Raw genomic sequence first — 27,531 nt, 5'->3', positions numbered from 1 at the left:
GGCTGAGTATAGTGACGTTTCATTGGACATCAGGAAACACGCCTTCCGTTAGCTTGAGCCAGAAAGCACAACAAACTACAAGGTCAGAAACTTGTTCGTAAAACTTCTGTTAAATGTGCAAAGCTAAACAGAGAAGTGTAGAAAATTGCTTAGTTTTGTCTAGCAGTTTGCGTCCTGCTGTTAAAACTGACGCGAAGAGCGTTAATGTGTACTGTTAGATAACTGGATGTAGCATTTAGCACAAAGCTAACAGTTTGCTTTGCCTCCTGGGTAAAAAACAAAAACAAAGTAGAAACATTGAATTGTATACTTTAGTAAGCAGTGTGCTATTCAGTTGTAGGTATTATACTGATGCAATCTAGCTAGCTGGTTAATTTATTTAGTCTTTACTGTTGACATTAAGAGATGCGCTTTTTACGAGCTGTTCAGAGTGACATATCTGCACACATACTGAATAATCAAAAGTATTAAAAATGTTTTAATGCATTAATTAACCCTATATATTAGGATTCTGTTAGCTGTGTGCTTCTTTAGAAACCAATAAGAGTGATCTGGATTTTATATAAAGACAACATTTGCCAAAATGTTTTGTTTGAGAAACAGATTGTTTATAAATCAGACATTACGTCATGAAACTCCAATATGGCTGAATTCCTCTACAGATGCAAAAGACTCCTTCTTAGTTGTGGACAGTATTCATTTTTTAAATTCTAGGACAGGATGGGCTTTATAGCTTTGTTCACCTTTAAAAATGTTTTTTGTTTTGTATTTATTAACTTATGATCTCTTTGTCTGACAGAATTAATGGGATGATCTTAAACCGGTCAGCTCTACATGAGCTTTTGATTAAACAAATTATACAGTACAAGGAAAATTATACTTCATGCATCTGCTCAATAATTTCCCGCTCCTGTGTGGTCCTTAAGGTTGTCCATGTGTCTGTGACTGAGCCAGCCGTCACGATGTTGTCTGCACAAAGAGCATGTGCAGCCCTGGCTCTCCGCCACCTGGTTGGGGCCCGTGTGTCCTCAACTCAACAACACCGCTTGCAGATTCACACCTCAGTGTTATGTCAAGATGAGGTCAAGCTGGACCCTGAGTGGGCCGACCTGGCTAAGAAACAGCTTAAGGGGAAGAACCCTGAAGATCTGATCTGGCGCACACCTGAGGGAATCAACATTAAGCCGGTGTACAGGAAGTCTGATTCAGAGGGACGTGCTGATGAACTGCCTGGAGTCTTTCCATACACTAGAGGGCCCTATCCCACCATGTACACATACAGACCTTGGACAATCAGGCAGTATGCTGGCTTCAGCACTGTGGAGGAGAGCAACAAGTTTTATAAAGATAACATTAAAGGTAGATCTACTTTACCCATTCTATACTAAATATGTAATTTAAGTTTTAAGGCAATTAAGGCAACAAGATTTATGCATTTTTCTGTTATATATTTATTTCTATATGCATTATGCTTTGCATGGTTTTTCAAAGGGTGTTTTACAAAGCTTTAGGAGCACATAAGATTAGCATACATGTGGACAAGAGTTTGCCACAATTGGTTTAAAAAAAGCTAAACAAAAATCTCTGACCCAAAGCACTAATTATCACTTCCATATCACTTGCAGGTTGCGCGGTGCCTCTGCTGTGCTTGGCTTACCGTGGCACTGGGTCAATGTTGTTGGAGGGCATTAGATCAGATGTAGCCATCTGACTAAATTAAAATGCAGTGGACATGCTGTCTGCTTATTTTTAGCCAGATACAAGGAAAAATACCAATTAAATTATCTGAGAAAACTTTTCTGTACATGAGATGAGTACAGAGGCCGGATAACCAACAAAATCACTGAAAACTTATTTTTTTAAAGGAATATAATCTGAATATTTTACAAGAACTGAGTTATTTAAATGTCTTCAGCAGGAGGAACGTAAAGAAAGGAATCACGAATCACATGGATGGAAAAAAACAATTCACCTGCTGTAACTAAAGGAAAAAGAAATTATTATTCAATATTGCTGATGATATTTTTCAAATTGATTTAGTCTTAAAAGTCCAAAGTGTTGTGGCTGATTTAAGCAAACATAAACATGTCGCTGTGAGCAAAGACTTGCTCCTAGTCATAGCTTCAGCTAGGTGTTGCCAAGCCTCTGCAGTGTTTAGGTCTGGGCAAAAAGCCTCTTAAGTTTGTGATTTGATTGAGCTGAAATGTTCACCAGAGGGGCCCCCGAAGAGACTGGAGATTAGTGTTTTGATCAACATAGTTTGACATGATGTTACTGTAAGGTCTGCTGCACGGCAGGCAGCGTGACGTCTGCGTTGTTTGTGCAGAAAGTCGTCTTATAAGCGGAATCTGTTTGGATTCAAGCTAATGGTTTGAAGGCGCCCTCAGTTACAATTTAAACCAAATATTTAACATATATTATTTTCTCTTAATGTCAGAAATTAAACAAACTAAACTTATTCTTCAATTTGAGGGTAATATATTATATTATTGGCTTATCCTTTAATATCCTAATAAAATGCAGTGTTTTATTTGTGGCATTTACCAAGCAGGAGCATTCCAGCCGTCTCCTTTTCTCTTCCTTTTTATAATTCCTGGTGTCTGTTCCATTTCAGCTGGTCAGCAGGGTCTCTCTGTGGCGTTTGACCTCCCGACCCACCGTGGCTACGACTCAGACAATCCCAGAGTCCACGGGGATGTGGGAATGGCTGGAGTGGCCATAGACACGGTGGAGGACATGAAGATGCTCTTTGACGGAATCCCCCTGGAGAAGATGTCTGTCTCAATGACAATGAATGGAGCCGTTATCCCAGTGTTGGCCATGTTCATCGTCACCGGGGAGGAACAGGGAGTGCCAAAAGAAAAATTAACTGGCACCATTCAGAATGATATTTTAAAGGAGTTCATGGTGCGCAACACCTACATATTCCCTCCGGAACCATCCATGCACGCCATTGCAGACATCTTTGCATATACCTCTAAGGTATGAAGCACAGGGAAGCAAAGCAGCCTGCTGCAACTTTAAGGCTGTTAGTAATTCCACATTATGATTTTCTCTGTTCACAGCACATGCCAAAGTTCAACTCCATATCCATCAGTGGCTATCACCTTCAAGAGGCCGGAGCAGATGCTATTTTAGAAGTAGCTTACACCATTGCTAATGGGCTGGAGTACTGCCGGACGGGTCTGAAAGCGGGCCTAACCATCGACGAGTTTGCACCAAGGTGTGTAACCTGATTAGCAGTTCTAGTAAGTGTCTTTAAATTTTGTCCCAACTTTGACAGGACATGGATTTAAAATCAAGTATTTATTTGAGAGTACAGCATTTTAATACAAAGAGGAAAAAGTAAATAAAATAAAGCCATATTTGGTTAACTAAGGATGACATTTTTTTAAATCTGATTAAATAATGCCTCTCAACACTACACTAACACTAAAATCACCTTCATATTCCAGCTCACTCTAAAAGTTTGCTTAATACACTGTCAGATGAGAAGCTGAGTTCTTTAATAAAAAAGGGAGATGAAAACTCCCCTGTTTAATGAAAAGTCCTGCTGGCTAATAACATTTTTGGGGAGTTTTGATTGTCCAGATATAGACCATCCATAGGGCTAAATATGGCCCCCTGTAAAGGTCAGAGGCTCAGCAAAGTGTTATGGTTAAAAATACAATCTCCAAAATTGTTCAAACCAGTTTCATGGATTATAGTATTACAGCCCTGGACCGGATTTCCGGCTCATAGCCCGTGGGTTAAAAAGAACCCACTCGAAAATTAGGTTAATAAATACAAAAAGACAATCGAAATCCCAATGTTGGCAAAGGCATGCTCTGAAACTAACACTATTAGCCAAACAGAAAATGAAGGGGGCGGGTCTTAGGAAAGTGTGTACCTCCTCCTCTTGTTTCTTGATTGTGGTACAGTGCTGAAGTTTTTCACAGAAAGTCACCTTGCGCTGTTTACGGCTCCATTTAACGGAGAGACGTGTAAAGAGTCAAAAAATAAATAAAAGTAACTTTGTGTTTGGAGAAAAGGGCGATAGAGAAAACGGAATTGCATGGAGTGGGCACAATGCAGTTCATGAACTCCAGCATGCTGTGCTCCAGGAAGCTTATTTACACATCCAGCAGCAAAAAGGTGCTACGCTAACATGAATTAGACCCTGGTCATCAAGCTGCTGTTCGTGCGGTCACACACACTACTGGTTTGCCGGGAGCTACGGCAGCAGCTGATGTACCAGCGTCACTAACTGACCGTGTATAGATATAGATGAACTTTTGCCATCTTCTGGACATTTATGGTATTGGATTTCCAAAAGTCAAATTTAATATTCAATCATTCATGCAATCTGGCTGGACAGGAACATCTGTGCAGAGTGTGGGCTGGAAACCCTAAGGTCAAAGTGGGAAACACCCCCAAAGGTGGTAGAGAATGATCGAGCCAAGATCCTGTGGGACTTCCAGATACAGACGGACCGAATTGTAATGGCAAACCAACCGGACATTGTGATGGTGGACAAAAAGCAGAGGAAAGCAGTTGTGGTTGATGTAGCAATACCAAGTGACTGCAACATCAGGAAAAATGAACATGATAAACTAGAGAAATACTAGGGGCTCAGAGAAGAGCTGGAGAAAACCAGGAAGGTCAAGGCATCAGTGGTGCCCATAGTCATTGGGGACCTCGGGGCAGTGACCCCCAAACTGGAGAAGTTTTTACAGCAGATCCCTGGAAATACGTCAGACATCTCAGTCCAGAAGGGTGCAGTTCTAGGAACAGCAAAGAGACTGTGCAGAACCCTCAAGCTCCCAGGCCTCTGGTAGAGGACCTGAGCTTGGAGGAAAAACAGGGAGTTTCTTGCCTGTTTTTTTTTTTTTGCTTTAATCCCTCCATTTTTCTTCTTTCTGTGATTTTATAAATCTTTTCTGGGAGTTGACCTGAATTGTAAGTGCCACATGCTGGGAAACATGCTTATTTAACAAGTTGGGAGGCCTTACCTTTGCAAGCGGTGGACAGATAAGATCAGGTGGTCTCATCTTTACAAGATGTATTTACACATGTTTAAAGTTTAAACAAAGTTGCATTTTTCTTGTTTTATCCAAGGTTCATACAATGATTGATAATGAATCTTCTAATTTACCTTTTTTGCATTTTGTACTTTGGTTCAATGCACTTTGAGATATCCAAGAATTTCCCTGAAGGAGTAATCCCAAGGGATAAAGTTGAATATAAGTCTGAGATATTTCTATAAAGCATCCTAAGAATAATATTTATCATTATCATCATTGCTGTTATTCATTAGTGGCAGAAACATACCGACTGTAAAGAAGCTTGATGGGATTTTACATCAGAATCTCTCTAAAATAAATATCCAACAGGAAGATGAAGCCAAATTATTTTCATTTCTTTATTTCTGTTTATCTGTAAAATAATGTAATATTCAGGACGACAAATGACATGAAGCAGCCAGAAGCTGCAAATCAATAAGGAGATATTCAGTGTTTTCTTCAAACCACAATCAATGTAGATCTTTGTTTGATTGCTAACAAACAAAGCACATACAAGCTTCACAAAAGCTGCCTCCTAATAGCTTCTAAGTCATTGTAGAAGGCAGATGGCTGAAGCCATTTCAAGCTAATCAGATTTTTCACCTGTCAAGCATTGTAACCCTGTAATCTCCTGTCAGTGTGTGAGTGCTGCTGTCTTTTCTTCCATCGAAGCAATGGGAGACTTTCAGGTACATTTAATTTAGACGAATCTCCTCAGTCAGAGCCCGGTCTGTTGCTTGACCTTTCTCCTTTTATAGAGACTTCAGAAGCAGCTCTTAAAGACAGCTTCTTCGAATCACCGCACAGCCACCAAGTTCTATGTAATGGATTATTTTCTTCTCATTCTTATCTCTTATGTCATTTTTTTCTTTTTCTTAAACCACAATCAGATTTTCCACTTATCTAACCTTGACTTCATCCATGCTGCAGGGCTTTTTAAAGGTTAAAGTTGTAGTTGAAATAGTTTGATTTCCTTTGATTTCCAAGGCTTGCATCCGAAATAATTGCTGTGAACAAAGTAAGTGTATTTAAATCTTTTAGTTAATAATCTGTTAAAGCTATGCCCTATTAAAAGGGGGTGTTACTCTACCAATTGCACGTCTACAGAATGAAGCATTTGCTCAATCTGTCAGATTGAATAAAGTAGAAATACTTGAATTTCATTCCGAAAGAAGGAGCCTATGAATCCTCCTCTAAAGTTAATCTTAAACATAGTCTCCAGTCTTTTCTCATCACTAAGACATTTTCTTTAGGATCCGCAGCATCCTAGATTTACAGAAAAACTCTACATGGAATCACTTCTGTATTTTCTTCATCAATTAATTATTTTCTTTTTCTTGCAACTGATAAAAAACAGATATTTGAGATGAACAAATAAAGGTTGTCCTGCTTCCACCTGAGCAGTGGAGCTATGCACCCCCTCCAGAGTTACTAGAGGCTTTTACGCTCCTGCTCTCATTAAATGTCTCATTTTCCAGTCTGTCCTATAAGCTGTTTGTTTACTATTATTCTCTATGAAACCTCTGTGGCCTTCAATGAACAGAGGAATTTATTCTGAGATTAGAGGTGTTTTGTTCTAAGGTTAATTTGCTGCACTGTATCTTATTCAGAGAATAAGAGGCTGACATAAGCGTGCCACTGTAAAAAAATCTTCCTTTTCTTCCTACTTCTCCATTTTGCTCCGAACTGTGTTGTGCCATAAAAAAAGTCCCTCTATAATGCATTGAGGTTACGGTTCTATTGTGTGAAAGGTTAAAGCGGTAATACTTTTAAAAATTTAGAACATCGTTATTTTTTTCTTTTTAATATTTGGATGTGTTGTTCCTGCAGATATCTCTTTATCTGATCTTAATTTGAGCATTTTTTTTATTTTTATTTTTCTTCTTTTATTTTTTGCTCTCAGGTTGTCGTTCTTCTGGGGAATCGGGATGAATTTCTACATGGAAATAGCAAAGCTGAGAGCAGCCAGGAGGTTATGGGCCACTCTGATAAAAGAAAACTTCCAGCCCAAGAACCCCAAGTCTCTCCTCCTGCGCACCCACTGCCAGACTTCAGGCTGGTCGCTCACCGAGCAGGTGAACATATTCAACCAAGATTCAAGCATGAAGCGGCGACAAGGTCAAAGAAACGATTAACATCACAGCTCTCCCCTGCTCTTATTTTTAGGACCCCTACAACAACGTGATCCGAACAGTGATCGAAGCCATGGCCGCTGTGTTCGGGGGCACCCAGTCACTGCACACCAACTCCTTTGATGAAGCCCTGGGTTTGCCGACTGTGAAGAGCGCTCGGATCGCCAGGAACACCCAGATCATCATCCAGGAAGAATCAGGCATCCCTAAAGTCGCAGATCCCTGGGGGGGCTCGTTCATGATGGAGGCGCTCACAGATGATGTTTATAATACAGCTTTGAAGGTATCACGGAGATGATAAGATCCGATCTATAAGTTGTGTCTTATATATATTTATTGTTTTGCTACCCACTGATCAGTGGCTTGTGTTACTTTCTGTAGTTTATTAAAGAGATAGAAGAGATGGGAGGCATGGCCAGAGCGGTGGCAGAGGGCATCCCAAAACTTCGTATAGAGGAATGTGCAGCACGGAGACAGGCCCGCATTGACTCAGGTACTGCACTGATGCATCATCTTTTAACCTTTTTTTCCTAACAGCCCCTCATAGATCTGAGTTTAAGCTGCAGGGCTACTATGAAAACTAACTGATCTATAGTTTATGATCGTGCAAATTGCAGAAGTTAAAGTTTCAAGGTTTAAAGTGTAAAGCAACATTAACTTGTTTTTCAAATCTTTCATGCAAGGCTTCTTTTTTATTCCTGTTTTCACATGAACGTTTTTATTATTAATGGGAAAGGGCTGGAAGCAGACCAGAAAGAAACACTGACAGTGAGCCACTTTTGTAGTTATTAAATAATGTTCCTGTTTGCAAGCCTTCAGCGTGATCCCAGCTTTCATTTCAACATCAGTTACCAGCGTGGAAATGAGTCAGACTCATTTAGATGTTCTTAGGCAAAACCTTTAACCCTAAACTTTGTGGTTTTGTTCTAAAAAGCTTTTTTCTTCCTATGACTCTGCTGAAGGTTTGATTCATACTCTGGAACGAAGCACCATCTATTTAGCTTTTTGAGGCATTTTAATGGCTTTTAACATTAGAAAAAAATATAAAAAAATTCAATGTCAGCTCTTCCTCATATTTATAATTTTTATTTAAGCAAAAATTCACAACTAAACTCTTAATAAACAGCTGTCGACAAATTATTAAAAAGGATCCTGGAATCAAATTCAGTCAGCATTTGTTTGGGTCGCCATTGCCTTTGCCTGCTTAAAAACCCAAATTTAAAGTTTTGCTCTGGCATCAAATGCTTCCCTGTACTGTAATTCCCCCTGACATGCTCTTAAACTTTTAATTCTGCAGGGCTTTTGCATAAAGACATCTAAATAATTTATGATGCTCCAGATGGGATCTCCTGTGCTTCCTCCTAAAAGTTTTTTGAAACTTTTGTAACATTCTTCAATTGAACAGGAGGCAAGGGGACCATGAGCACAATTTCATTTCCTGCTGAGGCTACCCATTCGACCTAGGACATTTCTCAAAATCTAACTTCAATGTATTAAAACATGTTATTTTTTTGCAAGGCCTAGGCTCAATTTTAGCCAGAGATGTAGAAATACCAAATCACTTATATAGAACCTGATTAACAACGTAAAGTAGGCTAAAAATCTAAAAAACACATCAGGCCCTGATGTAAAGAAATTAAAAAGATGATGCACAACTACCTTATTGACATATATCTGTCTGGGTGGGAATTTTTTAAACATGATAGCTTAGTTGTACAATATTACATGATTTAGAAATTTTATTAGGTTTAATTATTTAACACTTAAGTATGTGAACACCCTGCTATTTTGCATGATCTCCCACTTAGAAATCATGGAGGGATCTGAAATTGTCATTGTAGGTTCATGTCAGTGTGAGAGACATTATCTAAAAAAAAAACCCCAAAAAAGTGCTTTTGTTTAGAGCAGGGAATATTAGCCCGAACCCGACGGGACCCGAGAGGTCCTGCCGGGTTTGGGCGGGTTCGGGCTGTACTTTTTATTATTTCATTCGGGCCGGGCCGGGCTCGGGCTTTAAACCGTTATATGCGCGGCAAATAAATGATCATGTGATAACGTTCGATCTATACGCGATGAATGCAAATGAATGCAAAATGGATGTTACAGAAGTGAAACGGAGATTAGCCCTTAATGCGCACAATTGAAAAATGTCGGGCTGCAAACGGGTCGGGCTCTACGAAGCTGTCAATCATAACGGGCCGGGTCGGGCACGGGCCTGGTTCTTTCGGACTCGGGTCGGTTTCGGGCTGACTTTCAAGGCCCGTTTCATGCTCTTCTTTTGTTTGCCATTCCAGAGGTATAACATTTCCTGTAGTTTTTCACTAGGTTTGCACACACTATAGGAGGGATTTTGGCCCACTCCTCCACACAGATCTTCTCTAGATCAGTCAGGTTTCTGAGCTGTTGCTGGGAAACATGGAGTTTGAGCTCCCTCCAAAGATGCATTTAGGTCTGGAAACTGGTTAGGCCATGCCGGAACCTTGATATGCTTCCAAAGCCACTACTTCATTATCCTGGCCATGTGCTTTGGGTCATTGTCATGTTGGAAGGCTCAGCCTCGACCCATCTTCAATGCTCTAACTGAGGGAAGGAGGTTGTTCCCCAAAATCTCCCAATCCCTGACCTTGGTCATCCTCTCCTTAATAGAGTGCAGTCGCCCTGTCCCATGTCCATCTCACCAGAGCCTTTTCTTCTAAACCCTGCCCCTCCACATCACCACTCTCAACCATGGGGTCCTGACCCCAATTGAGGTCACAAAATGATTTCTTTTGGTTGCCAAATCATTTTGGAAAAATGTAATGTGCAAAATTAATGTAGCCTCCGACCAAATATTAGGAGGGCAAGCAGTTGGTCTCATACAGGCATTTTATTACTCAAAACGGTTAATGTTCACTAAAACAACAACAACAAACCTGTCCGTTAAGGTCACAGTATTTAAAAGAAAGCTGTGGGAGTGGATGGGGTAAGTGTTGAAATGTTCCTGGAGCTTGAGGTCTTTATGGAGAGTTAACGACATGACCATTCAAACTATGAAACTAATTATTGCCTCTCACCTCAGGAACCAGCTTAAAAGTTTCAATAAGTACTTCCCAAATAATGACTCGCAAGAAAATTGTGATTGAATAGGTCTTTCACCACCTTCACCGCACACTACCTGTCATCAGAGCTGCAGGACATCCTGCTCAATTTCTCCTCTGATCCCACAGTAGACCGTTTTCTCTGCATGCCTGCTGGAAGAGTTCTGCTTGTCAGTAGCAACAAAGCTGCAACTGGTCGACTGTTTCCATTTGCTTCCGCATATCTGCTGAAAATACTTTTTCTGTGCTGACATGCATTGAAAACCAAATACAGATCATGATTCCCGAGAGCCAGCCTTGGGGAGGTTTACAATTTTTTCTCTAGTGTCTTTGGAGAGCGCTTTGGTCTTGGTCATGTTAGTAGTTGGATTCTTACTGATTGTATGGGGTGGACAGGTGACTTTATGCAGCTAGCAACCTTAAACAGATGCATCTAATTTAAGATAATAAATGAAGAAGAGGTAGACATATTGAAGGCAGACTAACAGGTCTTTGAATGTCAGAATTCTAGCTAATAGACAGGTGTTTAAATACTTATCTGCAGCTGTATAATACAAATAAATAGTTATAACATTATATATTGTGATTACAGCAAACATGATCATGTTCTTATGTATCAGCCTACAATCCACGAACGTCACAAGCAGATTATTTCAAACTAAAACATGTACATCAGCTACAGTTCGTAGCTCATCTTTTGCCTTTCTTTCACAAGTCTTTGAGGGCATGGGTATAATTTTAGTCTGACATGTTTTAATTCTGTGAATTGAGTGCAACTAGATTAACTCCTCTGCAGCGTAATGCTGACAATACTATACCCACATTTTTACCAAAATGTTTTTTTTTTTCCCATCTCACCAGAGCCTTTTCTACCAATTGCTGCCCTTCCACATCACCACTCTCAAATTTGGGGTCCTGACCCCAATTAAGGTCACAAAATGATTTCTTGTGGTTGCCAAATTATTTTGGAAGAATGTAATGTGCAAAATTAATGTAGCTTCCGACTGGACATTAGAAGGATGGCGAGCAGTTGGTCTCATACAGGCATATTATTACTCAAAACGGGTTAGTGTTGGCCTTAAGTAGGCTTTACTAAAACAGCAACAACAGACCTGTCCGTAAGGTCACAGTATTTAAAAGAAAGCCGTGGGAGTGGATGGGGTAAGTGTTGAAATGTTCCGGGAGCTTGAGGTCTTTATGGAGAGTTAATGACATAACCATTCAAACTATGAAACTAATTATTGCCTCTCACCTCAGGAACCAGCTTAAAAGTTTCAATAAGTACTTCCCAAATAATGACTCGCAAGAAAAGAGTGATTGAATAGGCCTTTCACCACCTTCACCGCACACTACCTGTCATCAGAGCTGCAGGACATCCTGCTCAATCTCTCCTCTAAACCCACAGTAGACAGTTTTCTCTGCATGCATGCTGGAAGAGTTCTGGTTGTCAGTAGCAACAAAGCTGCTTCGATTGACTGTTTCCATTTTGCTTCAGCATATCTGCTGAAAATACTTTTTCTGTGCTGACATGCTTTGAAAACCAAATACAGATCATGATTCCCGAGAGTTGAGTGAGATCTCTATGTGGCCTTTTCTATCATGAAGCCATGAATGAAGCTGCTCTGTTCAAACAAGCAGGTCCAGACGTCACATTTAATACACCTCTGCTTTTGACCAGGAAATTATTTTTTATGCTTAAGCCTTTTGAAACATATATTATTGTTTTATTTCATTAAAAATAAAATTAGGTTTGTGTCATTTGTTTGCATTTTAAACTCAAAATAATAGGATTTAGCGACCATTGTCGGTCTGTTTGGGAAGTTGGCCTCTTCATGCTGCTCCCTGTTTTTCACAGGATCCCACTATATGTCAAAATAAAAGTGACTCATAGCTAAAGTGAGTTAAGGCTTGTCTGATTATGTTAATTCAAAGTATAATTACATTGATCCGGCATGTGGGGTCTTGGGCAGCAGTGTATGTTATATTGGGCTATACATGACAACAAACAACACTTCTTATGGCTTTCCTTTTGGTACCTTCTTCAGATTACACAAATAATTACACAAATAACACTAGTCTGCATGTTTTTCCTCTCTGGCTCATATTCTCATTATTTGAGGTGTACAGCCAAATTAAAACTTTTAACTCTAAACTTTTAAAGTTTTAAAAATATGAGTTATTTTTCTTCCTATTCACAATAATAAAGCACTTTATGTTGGACTGCTACAGAAAAAATAAAAAAAGGTTTTCTAGATGCTTCCTATTAAAGATAATTTATTCTGTAAGATATATTTTTCAGTCATTAATTACTTGAACAACACATACAAGGTCGCTCAGCTACATTTCAAAACAAAAATTATACAACACCATATCATGGCATGATTGTATCTCTGCCGCATTGTGAGATGAGCTGAGGCAGGCCGTGGGCGGCGTAATGTAGGTATTATTAACTGAGACTCAGTTCAAGGTTCTGCTCTGCTCTGCAGGCAAATGTCTTTCTCTATGTCAGTGTCCAGCTTGATGTAGGCAGGCCTTACTATTCATTGGGTTTTCTGACTCACCTTGTCGTTTCTTACACTCATTCTCTGCTTTGAATGACCTTGAATTCTGATCGCCTTTCGATGCCTTTAGATTTACTGCTGTGAGACTTCATTGTAAAATGTTTTTTGATATCATAACTTAATCAAATTTTTTTTAAAGTCATTCAGTTCACACTCACAAACACACACTGATATATATATATATATATATATATATATATATATATATATATATATTTATTTATATATATATATATATATATATATATATATATATATATATATATATATATACTATCGTTCAAAAGTTTGGGGTCACATTGAAATGTCCTTATTTTTGAAGGAAAAGCACTGTACTTTTCAATGAAGATAGCTTTAAACTAGTCTTAACTTTAAAGAAATACACTCTATACATTTCTAATGTGGTAAATGACTATTCTAGCTGCAAATGTCTGGTTTTTGGTGCAATATCTACATAGGTGTATAGAGGTCCATTTCCAGCAACTATCACTCCAGTGTTCTAATGGTAGGATGTGTTTGGTCATTGGCTCAGAAGGCTAATTGATGATTGGAAAAAAACTTGTGCAATCATGTTCACACATCTGAAAACAGTTTAGCTCGTTACAGAAGCTACAAAACTGACCTTCCTTTGAGCAGATTGAGTTTCTGGAGCATCACATTTGTGGGGTCAATTAAAGGCTCAAAATGGCCAGAAAAAGAGAACTTTCATCTGAAACTGGACAGTCTATTCTTGTTCTTAGAAATTAAGGCTAATCATGCGAGAAATTGCTTAGAAATTGAAGATTTCCTACAACTGTGTGTACTACTCCCTTCAGTGGACAGCACAAACAGGCTCTAACCGGAGTAGAAAAAGAAGTGGGAGGCCGCGTTGCACAACTGAGCAAGAAGATAAGTACATTAGACTCTCTAGTTTGAGAAACAGAGGCCTCACAGGTCCCCAACTGACATCTTCATTAAATAGTACCCACAAAACACCATGGTCAACATCTACAGTTAAAAGGTGGCTGCGGGATTCTGGGCTTCAGGGCAGAAGAAACAGCCATATCTGAGACTGGCCAATAAAAGAAAAAGATTAAGATAGGAAAAAAAAACACAGACATTAGACAGAGGAAGACTGGAAAAATGTGTTGTGGACGGATGAATCCATGTTTGAGGTGTTTGGATCACAAAGAAGAACATTTGTAAGACGCAGTCCAAATGAAAAGATGCTGGAAGAATGCCTGACGCCATCTGTTAAGCATGGTGGAGGTAATGTGATGGTCTGGGGTTGCTTTGGTGCTGGTAAGGTGAGAGATTTTTACAGGGTAAAAGGGATTCTGAATAAGGAAGGCTATCACTCCATTTTGTAATGCCATGCCATACTCAGCGCTTGATTGGAGCACAATGACCCTAAACACACCTCCAGATTGTGCAAGAACTATTTAGAGCAGAAGCAGACAGCTGGTATTCTAGTGGTAATGGCCGGTGCAGTTGTCAGATCTGAACCCCATTGAGCTGTTGTGGGAGCAGCTTGACTGTATGGTACGCAAGAAGTGCCCATCCAACCAATCCAACCTGTGGGAGCTGCTTCTGGAAGCGTGGGGTGCAATTTCTCCAGATTACCTCAACAAATTAACAGTTAGAATGCCAAAGCCCTGCAATGCTGTAATTGCTGCAAATGGAGGATTCTTTGACGAAAGCAAAGTTTGATGTAAACATTTTTTATTTCAAATAAAAATCAATATTTCTAACCTTGTCAATGTCTTGACTCTATTTTCTATTCATTTCACAACGTATGGTGGTGAATAAGCATGACTTATTCAGGAAAACACAAAATTGTTTGGGTGACCCCAAACTTTTATATATACACATATATATATATACACATATCGTCATTGGTTTCAGGTAAATTCTTACTTTTATTTGTCTTTGTGTGAATGTAGCCCAAGATAATTGCATTGTTTACTTTTAAAAACCTTTAATTTTGATAGGAAGGTTAGTATAAATCAGGAATGTCATAAGTTGGTCCTCGATGGTCGCTGTCCTGCAGGTTTCCCTGCTTCAGCACAGCTTAGTTTTATTCATAGCTGATTCGCAGGCTTCTGCTGAACTCCAATTATCAGAATCTGCTAATCTGAAGCAGAGCAACACTGAAAACCTGTAGGCCAGCCATCCTCGAAGACCAGGTTTGGCATTAGCAGTTATAAAGCATTGTAGAAAATTTGAGATATTTTCCCCGTACCTGGCTATGAAACAAATAGACGCACCAAAGTGCTCTAATATTTTATGTTTGTGTAATATCCAAAAAATATATATTCTCCCAGAGTTCCTTCATGCTCATTTTGAACATAAAGCAATAAGTTATTTACCATCAAAAAATAGCTTGTTATGGTTTCTTCACATGAAATCCTTCTCTGGTTCTTCTTTGTTCAGGGACAGAAGTCATTGTTGGTGTGAACAAGTACCGTCTGGAGAAGGAGGAGACCGTGGAGGTGCTCGCAATAGATAATACTGTTGTTCGTCAGAAGCAGATTGAGAAGCTGAAAAAGGTCAGTCCAACAATGAATTTAAAAATGCTGTGCTGGTGAGAGGATTGTACTACTTAGACAGGCTTTATATGGGGGGTAAACGTAAGAAACTGTATGAAAGGCAACAAACAGAATTTTTTTTTTTTGTCATCGCTTCTAAAGCTACGTTCACACTGAAGACAAATGAGACCTTAATACACTTTAGTTTGCCTTAAAGTGACTCAGGTTAGATTCTTTCATGACTGGGTCAACAGACCAAGTCCTAAACAGTAATCTGACTGTTTCAAATCTGATCTGGGCCACATTTGTATGTGGTTTTAATTCTGATACAGGTCTGATCTTTGGGAATCTGACTGCAGTCTGAACAGCCCAGTGAAATATATCTGAACTGGCGGGGGCCCGGGAACAAAACAATTAGACAAAGAAAGATGAGGAGGATGATTTAAAAGAGATTAAAAATACACAGTGGGAAGGGATGGCAAGGTTCGCAACTTGCTGGTGTTTGACGCCACAACAAAGGAAATACTCTGTTGAGATATGTTTGGCTCAGAGAAAGAGAGATCAGACCAGACCTCTTAGAAACCCCAGTTTCTGCACTGATAGAGAAAGTTGAGGATTTCAGCTCCTCCTCCTCCTCCTCTTTGAGGATTCAGTCTAAACTCTATAAAAGGGCTTTTTACCTTGATATTACAATGAAATATGGTTTGGATTCTGCTTTACATTGTTGTCACCATTTACATAATGTAACCTGGATACAAACATTGACAAGCAAACAGTTAATTACATGTACAGCTGGGTGTCAACTAAATAGATCAACCCTAATCAGTGAGGTGATTGGCTGATTGTATTTTTGTATTTCTATAATTTTCCATTCTATGGAATGCTGGTCACATCAGGCAAAATACAGTTGCTATTATGTCATTATTATAGGTCTTGTCATAAATGACAAGGCAAGTTATTTATGTAGCGTAGTTCTGTACAATTCAAAGTCCTTAAGTAAAACAAAAGCACATGAAATAGAAAAAGCAAAGCAAATAAAACAGTTTGACCACAAAACTAAATGAATGAAACCAATAAATTAATGAAACCTCAGTTAATAGTTTAACTTTTACAATCAAAGTCTGTTCAGAACAAATAGGTTTCATGCTTTCAGCACTTTTATAAAGTTTGATCCAGATAAGTGGAGCATTGTGCTTCTACATGTTTGAAATGATATAAAGTTAATAACCCGGCACCACTGTAATGTAAAAACTCTGTAGAAGAGTTTTTAACCTTTATTTTACGTGTAAAAAAAACATTTTGGCTGGTAAAAAAAAAACCTTTCTGATAACGATTAAAGACCCGCCCTCTCCAAAAAAAAAAAAAAAAAAATGAGTCCGTTTACTTAACGTTCACTACTTTTTCCCCCTCATTTGGTCACATAGCTCCTCCTCCACTGTGCGGTGCCTGCGCCATCTTTGTTATTAGTCGCCACTGTCTCTTAGTTACAGCGGGCCACTGTGACAGCAAATCCCATAATAAATCCCACGATATATATGCCTCTTCTGGAGCCTTTCTTTTCTTCTTATACACTTCGTAGACACTTTTTCTCTTTCAAGAATTCTCATTCGGCATTTTCAAAGAACCATGGTGAGAAAGGCGAGCTTCAATGACTGGCTGAATCTGTAGCTCACCACAGATATACGCCTGAAAGTGTGCATGTGCAGAAAAAGATAGCTAACGAGACAAGCACATAGGTCAGCCTTACTTAAACATATCACCAGAATATTTGAAAGTTAGGAGGACCAGTTATTCTGATGATTCACCCGGAAATAAACATTTGTCCTGTATAGCTTAATTCTCAACCTTAGTGGTGTTTTTTTCTAGGTTATTTGTACATTACATTTTCTCCAAGCCCCTGATACACAGTAGAGTTCAAACTGCTTTCTATGATTAGAAACACTACTGGCCCCGATGTAGCAAAACGTCCCCAAACCATGACACTTCCATGTCTGTTTTACAAAGTTCCTATGAGATTCTTTTCCTAGAAGGTTGCATCGGCTGTATGACAAACATCTATTCCGTCATCTATATAATTCAGTTATAGGAAAGTGATTCCCTAAAGTCGAAGGAATGTGGCTGTTCCAACCGTTGCATTTCCAAATTCTCCCAAGTGGTGCCTGACTTTACATGAGTGAATAAAGTGAATGTGATCGGTCAATTATCAAGGGGGCAGGATTGTTGTGGCGGAAGGTTTGCAAGCAAGTTTGGTTGTGGCCGGTGTCTTGGAAGCATCTTGCTAAGCAGTTAGCAACTTAGTGCTGGTAGGTTCCCAATGGGAAATTACATTGGGTCCAAGTAGCACGACACTGTCAAGGACGCTATGGACGGCGGAAACATGCAAGAGGAGGAGAATTTTGTGTCGGAGGTCGTGGATGAGTCTCCTCCGTCATACATTTTGCTAGGGCGGCAGAAGCTTGGTTTTAGTGTAGAAGGCTTACAGCTGTACATCTTTGAGCCCTTGCCTCGCAACGCTGCCAGTTCTGTTAGCTCTACGCCTGCTGAAGACACAGACGTCCATCCCCGTGAACACTGGGAGGTAACTCAATGGTAAAGAAAATGATTCTTATTTGAACCGTATATTAGCTGCGTCATATGAATCAAGATGACGATTGATATATTATTGGCAGAATTTAGGTGTAGAGCTGACGTATAACTAACTGGCCTGCATGAAATAACGAAAAAAAAACACAGATTTTAAGACACGATTTTTTTAAAAGTAGAAATCTTCTAATTTTGGGACAATATAGTCTGATAAAGAGTACATTTACATACATGTTTAAACCAGAATGATTTGAAGTTTAAATATGACTTCCCTATGACTTTAAGTGATTGTCGTTGTTCTAAATTTCAGGGCCTCCTATAGGTCCCCTGTTTTTAGCATCCTACACTCTGCTTTCAGTTGGAACCAGCTTAGGAAGACAGCCTTAGTAGTCAGACTCAAAAGCACATTGGACTTCTTTTTTTCTGGTTTTATAGAGTAAATCTCATAAATAATTGTGAGTAATAATGTTTTCTAATCAAATGTGTTATAAGGCTGTGTGCAATTATTGCCTTTTTAGGTAGAGTCATGATTTATTTCTCTAAAGAAGTTGCATTTTTTATTTTATTTACAGAAAAAACAATCTTTTTTTATGTAGGGTTTATTGTTAATTTGTATTACTTGATTTTTTCAGTAGTCTTACAATTAACATTGAATATTAATGTATATGTGAGAAAAACATGGTCAGGGCAAGGTTGTCCTATTTTTTCATGACATTGTGATGCTGACCTTCACCCACTGGGAGAAAATTTCCTTTTTTTTTCCAATAAGATATATTATTTAGAAAGATTGGGAAGAAAAAAGTGGGCACTGCTTGGCCGGGGGTGACCAGTCTGCGCTCTGAGCTATATGCTTGAAACAGATGAGTTTTGAATTCAGAGCATAAACTGATTGCCCTGCAGAAATACTTCTTTAAAGTCCTAGAATATGATAATCATTTTAACCAACAGCAATTCAAAAGAAAAACCAAACTAACATTCCTCTCTTTAGTGTACGAATTGACTGTCAATTGCTGTTTTGTATCACAGCAATGCTGGGTATAAATAATAGAAAGAAATATTCATGGACAAAAACATGTAAAGAAAATATGGAGTGTTGGTAATTGGAAAAAGAAATGACAATAAAGATTGTACTCGTGGGTTCATTTGAACAAGTTTTATTCCCACCTACTTCCATCTAATTATATAATACATTTTTAAGTCTTTTCACTGTGCAGTTTAACTTGGTATTTCCTTCATGTGAAGTTTGTTCTTTAACTGTTATGTCTAGAACTAAATCATTAAAATTGTACCCTTTACCATCTAAACCTTTAATAAATATAAGGTCTGTTTTGATCAGGGTTTCTCTCTTGTTCCCTATTTTTTATTACTTATATAACTTGTTATATATTTAGTCAAATATTTCATATTGGTTCTAGTAAATCTTCAGACCAAATCCACAGGAAAATATATTTCTACCATTTTCTAAATCACGTGCTTTGCTAGGATTGCCTTAAAATGTATCTGTTGTGTCTCAGTTTTCTGCACCTCCAGCAGCTATCTGAGCAAAGAGCACAGCAGATGACATGACGCAGAGACATCTGCAGCAACCAATACAGTCACTCTTCCACCATTGTTTTGTTTCAACCCAGTTAAACAAGGTCTCATGAACTGAAACTAATGTAAATCATAGGAGTTAATTTAAACATTGATTTAACAGCTTCCTTCTTAGTCTCGATAAAAGAGAATTTGAAGTTGTCTTTGTCCATTCAACCTGCCGCCCATTGGGTCATTGGGTTATTCAGTAAACCAACAATCTGACAAATAGTTGGCGAAATGTATGAGTGGAAAGTAGGGCTGAAAATCTAAATTGCGATTATTTTTGACCAAAACTGCGATTTTATTTAGATTTTCCTTTGAACTTATCCCGAGCTTGCGGATGTTTCAACCCCAGGTTTCGGTTTTTGAAAGCTTGCTTTCCCATAGTCCATTGTTACCCGACTTTACTGTAACCATTGTATGAAAAAGTGTTTTTACTTCTACTTCTGTGCATGGATCTTCTGCTCTCTTCAAATCTCTCTACCCTTCTGTGTGGCAACAAACTTCAAGTGTTTAATCACCACCTAAAGGGATGGTGGGAGAAATTTAGTGTCATACTCTTCTTAATTATAGTGTGATTAAAAATCAGTGCCTGTACAATTTGGAAATTGCGTTTTGTTAAATTACAGTTATATTGTAAATGCAATTAATTGCCCAGCCCTAGTGGAAAGTCTTTTCTCAAGCAACAATAAATTGGTCTATTAATCTGTCCAGTCATCAGTTTGTCCTCCCAGCTGTTCATCCTTTCTTCTGTCCATCCATCCTTACATCATCATATTTAATCAATGACCACTGCTGAAGTGTCTTCTATGAAGTTCAAATGAACTTTTCCATTCATTTAAAAAGACTAAGGGATTCTGTACATTTTAGCAGGCAAAATAGTGTGTATTTCAGAGCTGGTTGATTAATCAATAATATCAATAATAATTTTTTTTTGTGCATTTCGATATAATTTTTTGGAAGATTGGGATTTTCAAAAGTCCTATGATACTGTTCTTATATATATATATATATATATATATATATATATATATATATATATATATATATATATATATATATATATATATACTCATATAAATTAACTCAATCTGTGATGTCTCTAGCTGCCAACATTGAGTATGTTTTCACCTTTTGCTCTGAAACCTAATTGTTTTATAAGCAGGATGGACAGCTTTAGATGAAGGTCACCCCCCAGAGGGGATGATTGCTTTTAAAAACAATATGTCTGTAGTTATTTTTATTATGACATTAAAGTGAGGGGAAAAAAGTCTATTAATTGGATTTGGTAGGAAAATGGGAGATTAGATTAAGTCATATTGCCCAGCCTTATTAAAAAAAACAAAAAATACAATCTGAATGAAGTTTATTGTGAAGTTGGTTTGCACTTAAAAGGAATTTGACAAATGCAGACAAATTTTATATATATATATTTATATTTATATATATATATACACACACAGAATACAGAATCTATAGCTATATACAATATAAAACATACAATATACTATTTTAACATATTAAAATGAATGTTTATGATTTTTCTGGTTATTTGAATAGCTTTAGTTGAATTACTTGAAGATATTTTCAAGACATAAGAGTACATTTCATTAATTTAACAATTTATACATTTTAAAGTTAACATTTTGTTTGACTCTTTGTCTATGTTACAACAAGTGTTGTGATTTTGTTTGTACGATCAGTTAACAGCAGAGTCAAACTCTCCATCTCAGGGATCTTTTTAGAAACTACATTCATACTTTCATTATTTCGTTATAAAACTGTGTATTTAGCTTGCCTTTCATGTCAGCCTTTACCATGTTAGTGATTAGAAATTGAAAATGTGCTTTTCGACATAGAAATTTTATTTTAAAATAATGTAATGTAAATGTTAAATAACACAAATGAACTTAATGATTTATATATTCTATAGAGAATAGCAGTTTCTGTAATTTCTCTGTGTATTTCACCCTTATAACTTATTCAGGTGAGACAGAGTCGTGATCCTGAAGTGGCAAAGAAGTGTCTGACGGCTATTGAAGAGTGCTCCCGATCAAGGGAGGGCAACCTCCTGGCCCTGGCTGTGGAGGCAGCACGAGCCAGGTCAGAGCTCCTCCACCAGAACAATCTTTATTTCTGCTTCAAGTCACATTCACATGCAGCACATCTTTCTTGCACTATATACTATATATATATATATATATATATTAATTTTTCCTGCGTGTGTAATTTCAGCAAGTGTGATGGTCTTACACTGAATGACTGGCACTCTTACTCTTATAAAGTAAAGTTATTCACATCTTTTCTTTAGAGGCTGTGAATGAGAGGTACTTAAACCTTGTAATAATTCTTCACCGGTTCTGTCATCTGGCTGATAATGAACCAACTGATCAAAGTCACCTCGAATCATCACCTTTTAAACATTCCCAGTTATCATTTTATGGACAAATTTTTACACTGGATGTCTAAATGAATGTATGAAAACTATCTTCAGATGCAATCATCTAGCTGGTAATAATTTCATATACAGTAGTGCTTGAAAAGTGTGTAGGAGTTTGTGAATACCAGTGTGGAAATGTTATATTGTGAACCTTTTTTGTGGGTCAGTGGGAATAAAAAAGGGCTTTTTACTCCACTTACAAAACAAAAATAAGGAAAAGGGGATAGTTTTAAAGCTCCTGTTTATAGATTAATAATATAAAAAAAAAAGATTTAGATATATCAGATCTGTGCTGGCTAGTCTCAGATTGTTGATCCGTTTCTTTAAGAGTCCCATTCTTCTGTGACTGCACCTTTATATGTGTATAATTATGTTTTGATTGCTGCAGATGATGGAGTTGTTCTAGAAATGATTTACTTGACCCCAGTGCAGCATTTGACCCTGCTGATCACAGTGTTTACCTCAGTGGGCTTAAACATCATCTCTTTTTTTCAGACTCTGGGGGACTGATTTTCCATATTTACAGGACAGAATGTTTGTCTGTAAAAGGAATTTCCTGCTCTTTAATCTGTGGGGTCGCCCTCAGCTCTGCTGTTTTTTTATTTATGTATTTTCTTCAGAAGCTATTTTTATGGTTTAATCTCCTCTTCAATCAACGTTACAATGAAATTTGGTTTTATATTGATAAATAACGTTCTGCTTATTATTACTTTTATATTATTTCCTGATGGATTTTAATGAAATTTGCTGTCTGATAATTTCAATGCTTTATTTATTTTTTTTTTTAACATAAACTAATTATTTCTTTTTATTGGGAGCCAGATGCAGGACCAAAACAGTAATTAATATTTCACAGAAAAACAAAACTTTGAGTCAGACACCTCCGACTGATGGTTTAAAGCAGGGGTTTGACAAAACTCAGCTTATTCCACGTTTTTACAGTATTAGGTTTATTAACCCCTTATCCACTCTGCTCATCATTAAAATAATTAAATTTGTATTATTTTATTATCTAAAAATATTTAACTGAGCTTCGAAGGCAGATTACAGTAAAACACTTTCAGATTAAAAGAATCAACTGGATGCATCATATTTAACCAATCATGATGATGAAATGTGAAGCTGTATACAAGGAAGTATTTATTTAGTGTTTTTTAGATTTTTACAGGCCTCCTTACCCTCTTTGTATTATTGCTTTGATTCTCTAAAACTCTATTATATAACCCTCTGATTGAAGGCATTTCTCCAGACATAATTCAAATGAAATACAAAAATCCTCTTGTAAAAAAGGTTTTTCTTTATTGAAAATGTATTTATTTTAATTTCAGAGGCAGCGGGGATGTGAAACCATGCTGAACCCTGTTCATTGTGTTTCTTTTGTATAGATGCTCTGTTGGTGAAATAACTGATGCAATGAAGAAAGTGTTTGGAGAGCACAAGGCCAGCACCAGGATGGTGAGCGGGGCTTACCTCAGCGAGTTTGGAGAGCATGAGGAGATCGCTGTGGCCAACAATAGGTAGAAAATAACCCCACTTCTCTTTTTGGCCTTAGTAATGTTTATGGTTGATTGACAGGTCATTCTCTTACATTAGAGTTACAGAGTTTAAGAGACACGAGGGCAGGAACCCACGGCTACTGGTGGCGAAGATGGGACAGGATGGACACGACAGGGGTGCCAAAGTCATCGCCACCGGCTTTGCCGACTTGGGATTTGATGTTGACATCGGGCCACTATTTCAGGTCAGTGATTCAGACTTGACAGGCGTCCTCCTGTCCATGGTGCACCACGTAACGGCGACCCTGCAGGGACAAGCAGGCATGGATGGAAAGAGTTTTCCTGGAGTTTGAATATGGCAGCCATGTTTGTTGTACCACCTCACACAATCAGGTGGAATTTAAAAGAACTTCTAAAGCTCACTACTAAAGAACTGCAGCAAAGATTGGCAAGAAGCCCGAAGTCTCCATGACAACTATTAGATATGTGCATCAGGAGTAGAGTTAACCTTGTATGTTCTGTATTTAATGTTTTATTATTTATTTTAAAGATAATAGATAAATCTGAAAGCCATCTGTCACTTTCGCACCCTGACCAATCGGTGGCGTGTGGAGTAATAATTAGCTGTTTTTTAACCAGATGTTCTGCAGATGCCAGTCATTGCTGACTTCCTTATTACCTTCTTTGGCCACATTTTCACAGATTTGCTAATTGGGTTGAAGCCTCTTTAGGAATGCAACTTGAGACATTTAACGATGCACAAACAGGTGCGCTTTAAGGTACGGAGGAAGCTGTTAGAATATAATTTATTTTTATAGTGTAGTCATTGGATTTGTTTATATTTTTATGCTATTACTGGGATCACTTTCAGAGAAAAAGTCACACGTATTTATAGATATAGCATCTTCAGATTGCTTGAAGTTATTTAATTATCATAAAAACAAAGTAAGGGATAAGAATAGACTATGGCAGGATTGTTTTTGACCTTGTCTGTCAAAATGACGGACAATATAAAAAGCTAGAGCAGCCTCTAATTTACATGCCATGTGTGCATGTTTGAGAGGCTTGACAGGTAAGAGCTCTTTTTGTCGCACCATCATATATAATCATCTGAAGTTAGCCAGACTTGACTAGGACTTTAACCAGAACCCTGTGCTTTTCTCACATGGACAAGTGAGCCATTTTTCTGCCACAAACACTGCAGGAGGGTTTGGGGTCCGCCCCCACTTCCTCTTCATCTTCCACATGGTCTCTGGAGTGGTACCACTGGGCAGACCTTACATCATTACAGTAGGAGAAAGCAATCAGCAACCAATCTAAGGAGGGAGGGAGAACACAGTTTCCTCTTTTACAGTAGTTCCCTTCTTCCCTCACCTCCAACATAAAAGCAGATCATAAAAAAGGTCAAATAAAAGCCTGGTCACCAATAAATTGCCAAATATTGGATAAACATTGAATCACTTTCTCTTCAGCCCTGAGGCTGAATTAAAAAGCTTTACAAATTTTTATTTCCTGACATCCATCTTATTATTCAGGCACTTCTCGCCGCTCATCGTATTTCCGCGTGTCGCTGTCAGAATGAAAAGAACGTCAGATGATGGGTTTGCTCTCAGCTCACCTCCTCTCAGGAGCTGTTTTTCTGTTTGATGCCTCTTGGTTTCTCTCACCCTCTGGAGACATATACAGGGACATGTGAGGGAAAATATTAGCTGCTAAGAAAGATATATAAAAAATAAATCCTTTATTGATGTTTTGTGGTGCTGGTTTATTGCTTTTTGTGTTTGTTATATTTCTGAGTTGCGAGCTTGTGTTTCCAACAGACCCCGCGGGAGGTGGCCCAGCAGGCCGTAGATGCTGATGTTCACTGTGTTGGGGTCAGCACGCTGGCAGCGGGACACAAGACGCTGGTCCCAGAACTCATCAAAGAGCTACGCAAGCTCAACAGGCCAGATATCCTTGTTATCTGTGGAGGAGTGATCCCACCACAGGTAACTTCTGAGTGACTTTACACTGCGTTATAACTTTAACCTCTTTTGTGTGAGTCATAGCATTAATCTATTAAAAATGCCTGCAGCTTCAGGGCTTTACTGATCAGTAAACTATTAGGATAAGTGTCTACCTACCTTTTTAAATGAGGTTAGAAATCCTAAATTAATTCAACTTTCACCTGTGAATGTGATGTTGAAACTGCAGCTTTTGTTAAAAAACGTATAAATTCATAAAGCTTTCTTGGATTCCTTAAAGGAATAGTACACCCAAAACATGATTAGCCTTCATTTTCTACTCACCCCCATGCTGAACAAAACTCTGGAGTACTTTTTTGATATCTCAAATGCATCTGGAGATCTGGGAGGCTTCTTGCTGTCTGCTGACATTCAAATAATGGAGGTCTATGGTGCCCGAGTCAGAAAGGTCCATAAAAGTCCACAAAAAACGTGTCAATATTCCTCCATACTGCTCTTCCAATGTATTCCAAGTGTCCTGAGTGGGTAGCATCCAGAATTTACTCGAAACGAAGTCATTTAGAATGTTTTTGGAGCATAAACAGTAGTGTATAGGATTTCCTGAAAGCGCGCGCCGGCGAGTTCATGCCGCTACGGAAACCGCGGCAGACCAAACCAGATGAAAGTGCGCATTCAGCGTCTGCTCTGCCGATAATGCAAGCGTAGAAGAAGAAATGTGCTGTTTACCTGTGCAAAGAAAGAAACAACGAAAGAAAAATGTCTGAGGACTTCAGTGTTGAGGAAGAGCATGAGTTCTTTGCCGAGCTGAATGCGCACTTTCATCTGGCTTGGTCTGCCGCGGTTTCCGTAGCGTCATGAACGCGCCGGCGCGCACTTTCAGGAAATCCTATACACTACTGTTTATGCTCTAAAAACATTCTAAATGACTTCGTTTCGAGTAAATTCTGGATGCTACCCACTCAGGACACTTGGAATACATTGGACGAGCAGTATGGAGGAATATTGACACGTTTTTTGTGGACTTTTATGGACCTTTCTGTCTCGGGCACAATAGACCTCCATTATTTGAATGTCAGCAGTCAGCAAGAAGCCTCCCAGATCTCCAGATGCATTTGAGATATCAAAAAAGTACTCCAGAGTGTTGTTCAGCATGGGGGTGAGTAGAAAATGAAGGCTAATCATGTTTTGGGTGTACTATTCCTTTAACATCTATTAGTTTATTTTTTTATTTCATTGTTTCATAACTTCAAGCCTCAAATATCTTTGTTTTGTTGTCTGTTATTTACATTTTTCTTCAGCAGAGGCCATTCTCCTTTGGATTACTTTCTTTTATTCCCTTTTATTAAAGTCAATGGACGTTTCGAGTTTTATCATCAGTGTAGTTGTGTTTTTATGTACTATAAAGCTGTGAAATAGACTGAAGGAAGAAGTTTATTTCTGAATAGTTTATTAATCACTGCATTTTGAGTTAATTTTGCTGCCAGTTTTTAAAAACTCAGACTTGTTTGCTAATCCTTTAAACAGTCTTTATGCTAAAAAAAAGACATTTACAGGTTTCTAAGTTCAGATTTCTGAATATTTCCAATGTAAGTCGATAAAGGTTTTCATTGCAAGAATGTGAAAATTATGTTTAGGGTTTTACATTGCTGTGGCTTTCCTACATTTTAAAATCTGCTGTTGCATGTTAAAGATGCCAACTCTGAGTTGTGTCTTACCTCTCTGTGTTTGTAGGACTATGAATTCCTCTACCAGAGTGGCGTCTGCGCTATATTTGGTCCAGGAACCAGGATTCCTCAAGCTGCTGTGGAAGTTATTGACAATATAGAGAAGAGCCTGGAGAAAATTCGACACGCCATGTAAAACAGTTTGATTTAACCTTTGTGTTACAGTATCGTAAAAGTTGAATTCTTTTCATCTGAATTTCTCTCCCCTCCTGGTGGATGGATGTGTTAAGTAGATCCTCTTCACATCGTGGATATTTCTAAAATGAGGGGAATAAATACTCATCGTGTCCTGACAGATGTAGACCTGCTATGAATGTAATTTTCCTTCCATTTCTAAGCAGGATGTAATTAAAAATCAACTTGTAGATAGAAACTGAAATAAAGTGTCCTTCTGTTTTATCTGTCCTGCTTCCATCACAGTAAACACTCT

At 38.2% G+C, this 27,531-nt stretch overlaps 1 protein-coding gene across 1 annotated transcript; it reads left to right on the top strand.

Annotated features, from left to right (window-relative positions):
- Window positions 1–27,480, top strand: mut (methylmalonyl CoA mutase). The gene is made up of 13 exons (XM_038286080.1): window positions 1–82; window positions 927–1,359; window positions 2,615–2,982; window positions 3,066–3,223; window positions 6,946–7,117; window positions 7,209–7,457; window positions 7,556–7,667; window positions 15,225–15,340; window positions 21,465–21,580; window positions 23,303–23,434; window positions 23,511–23,658; window positions 25,234–25,401; window positions 27,109–27,480. The coding sequence occupies exons 2-13, from the start codon at window positions 963–965 to the stop codon at window positions 27,235–27,237; spliced, it is 2,265 nt and encodes a 754-aa protein (XP_038142008.1). The 5' UTR covers window positions 1–82; window positions 927–962; the 3' UTR covers window positions 27,238–27,480.
- Window positions 27,481–27,531: the final 51 nt, after the last annotated feature.

Source organism: Cyprinodon tularosa, unplaced genomic scaffold (assembly GCF_016077235.1).
Source record: "Cyprinodon tularosa strain WSP-4 unplaced genomic scaffold, ASM1607723v1 ctg22, whole genome shotgun sequence".
Lineage (NCBI taxonomy): Eukaryota > Metazoa > Chordata > Actinopteri > Cyprinodontiformes > Cyprinodontidae > Cyprinodon > Cyprinodon tularosa.
This window is presented reverse-complemented; position numbering and strand designations above follow the sequence as displayed.

Bases quoted from the DNA above. Each gene is read 5' to 3' on its own strand.
- mut (XM_038286080.1), top strand. From the start codon at position 963: ATGTTGTCTGCACAAAGAGCATGTGCAGCCCTGGCTCTCCGCCACCTG. The intron at 2,983-3,065 runs GTATGAAGCACA...CTCTGTTCACAG, and splicing joins TCTTTGCATATACCTCTAAG to CACATGCCAAAGTTCAACTC. The intron at 3,224-6,945 runs GTGTGTAACCTG...TTTTGCTCTCAG, and splicing joins ATCGACGAGTTTGCACCAAG to GTTGTCGTTCTTCTGGGGAA.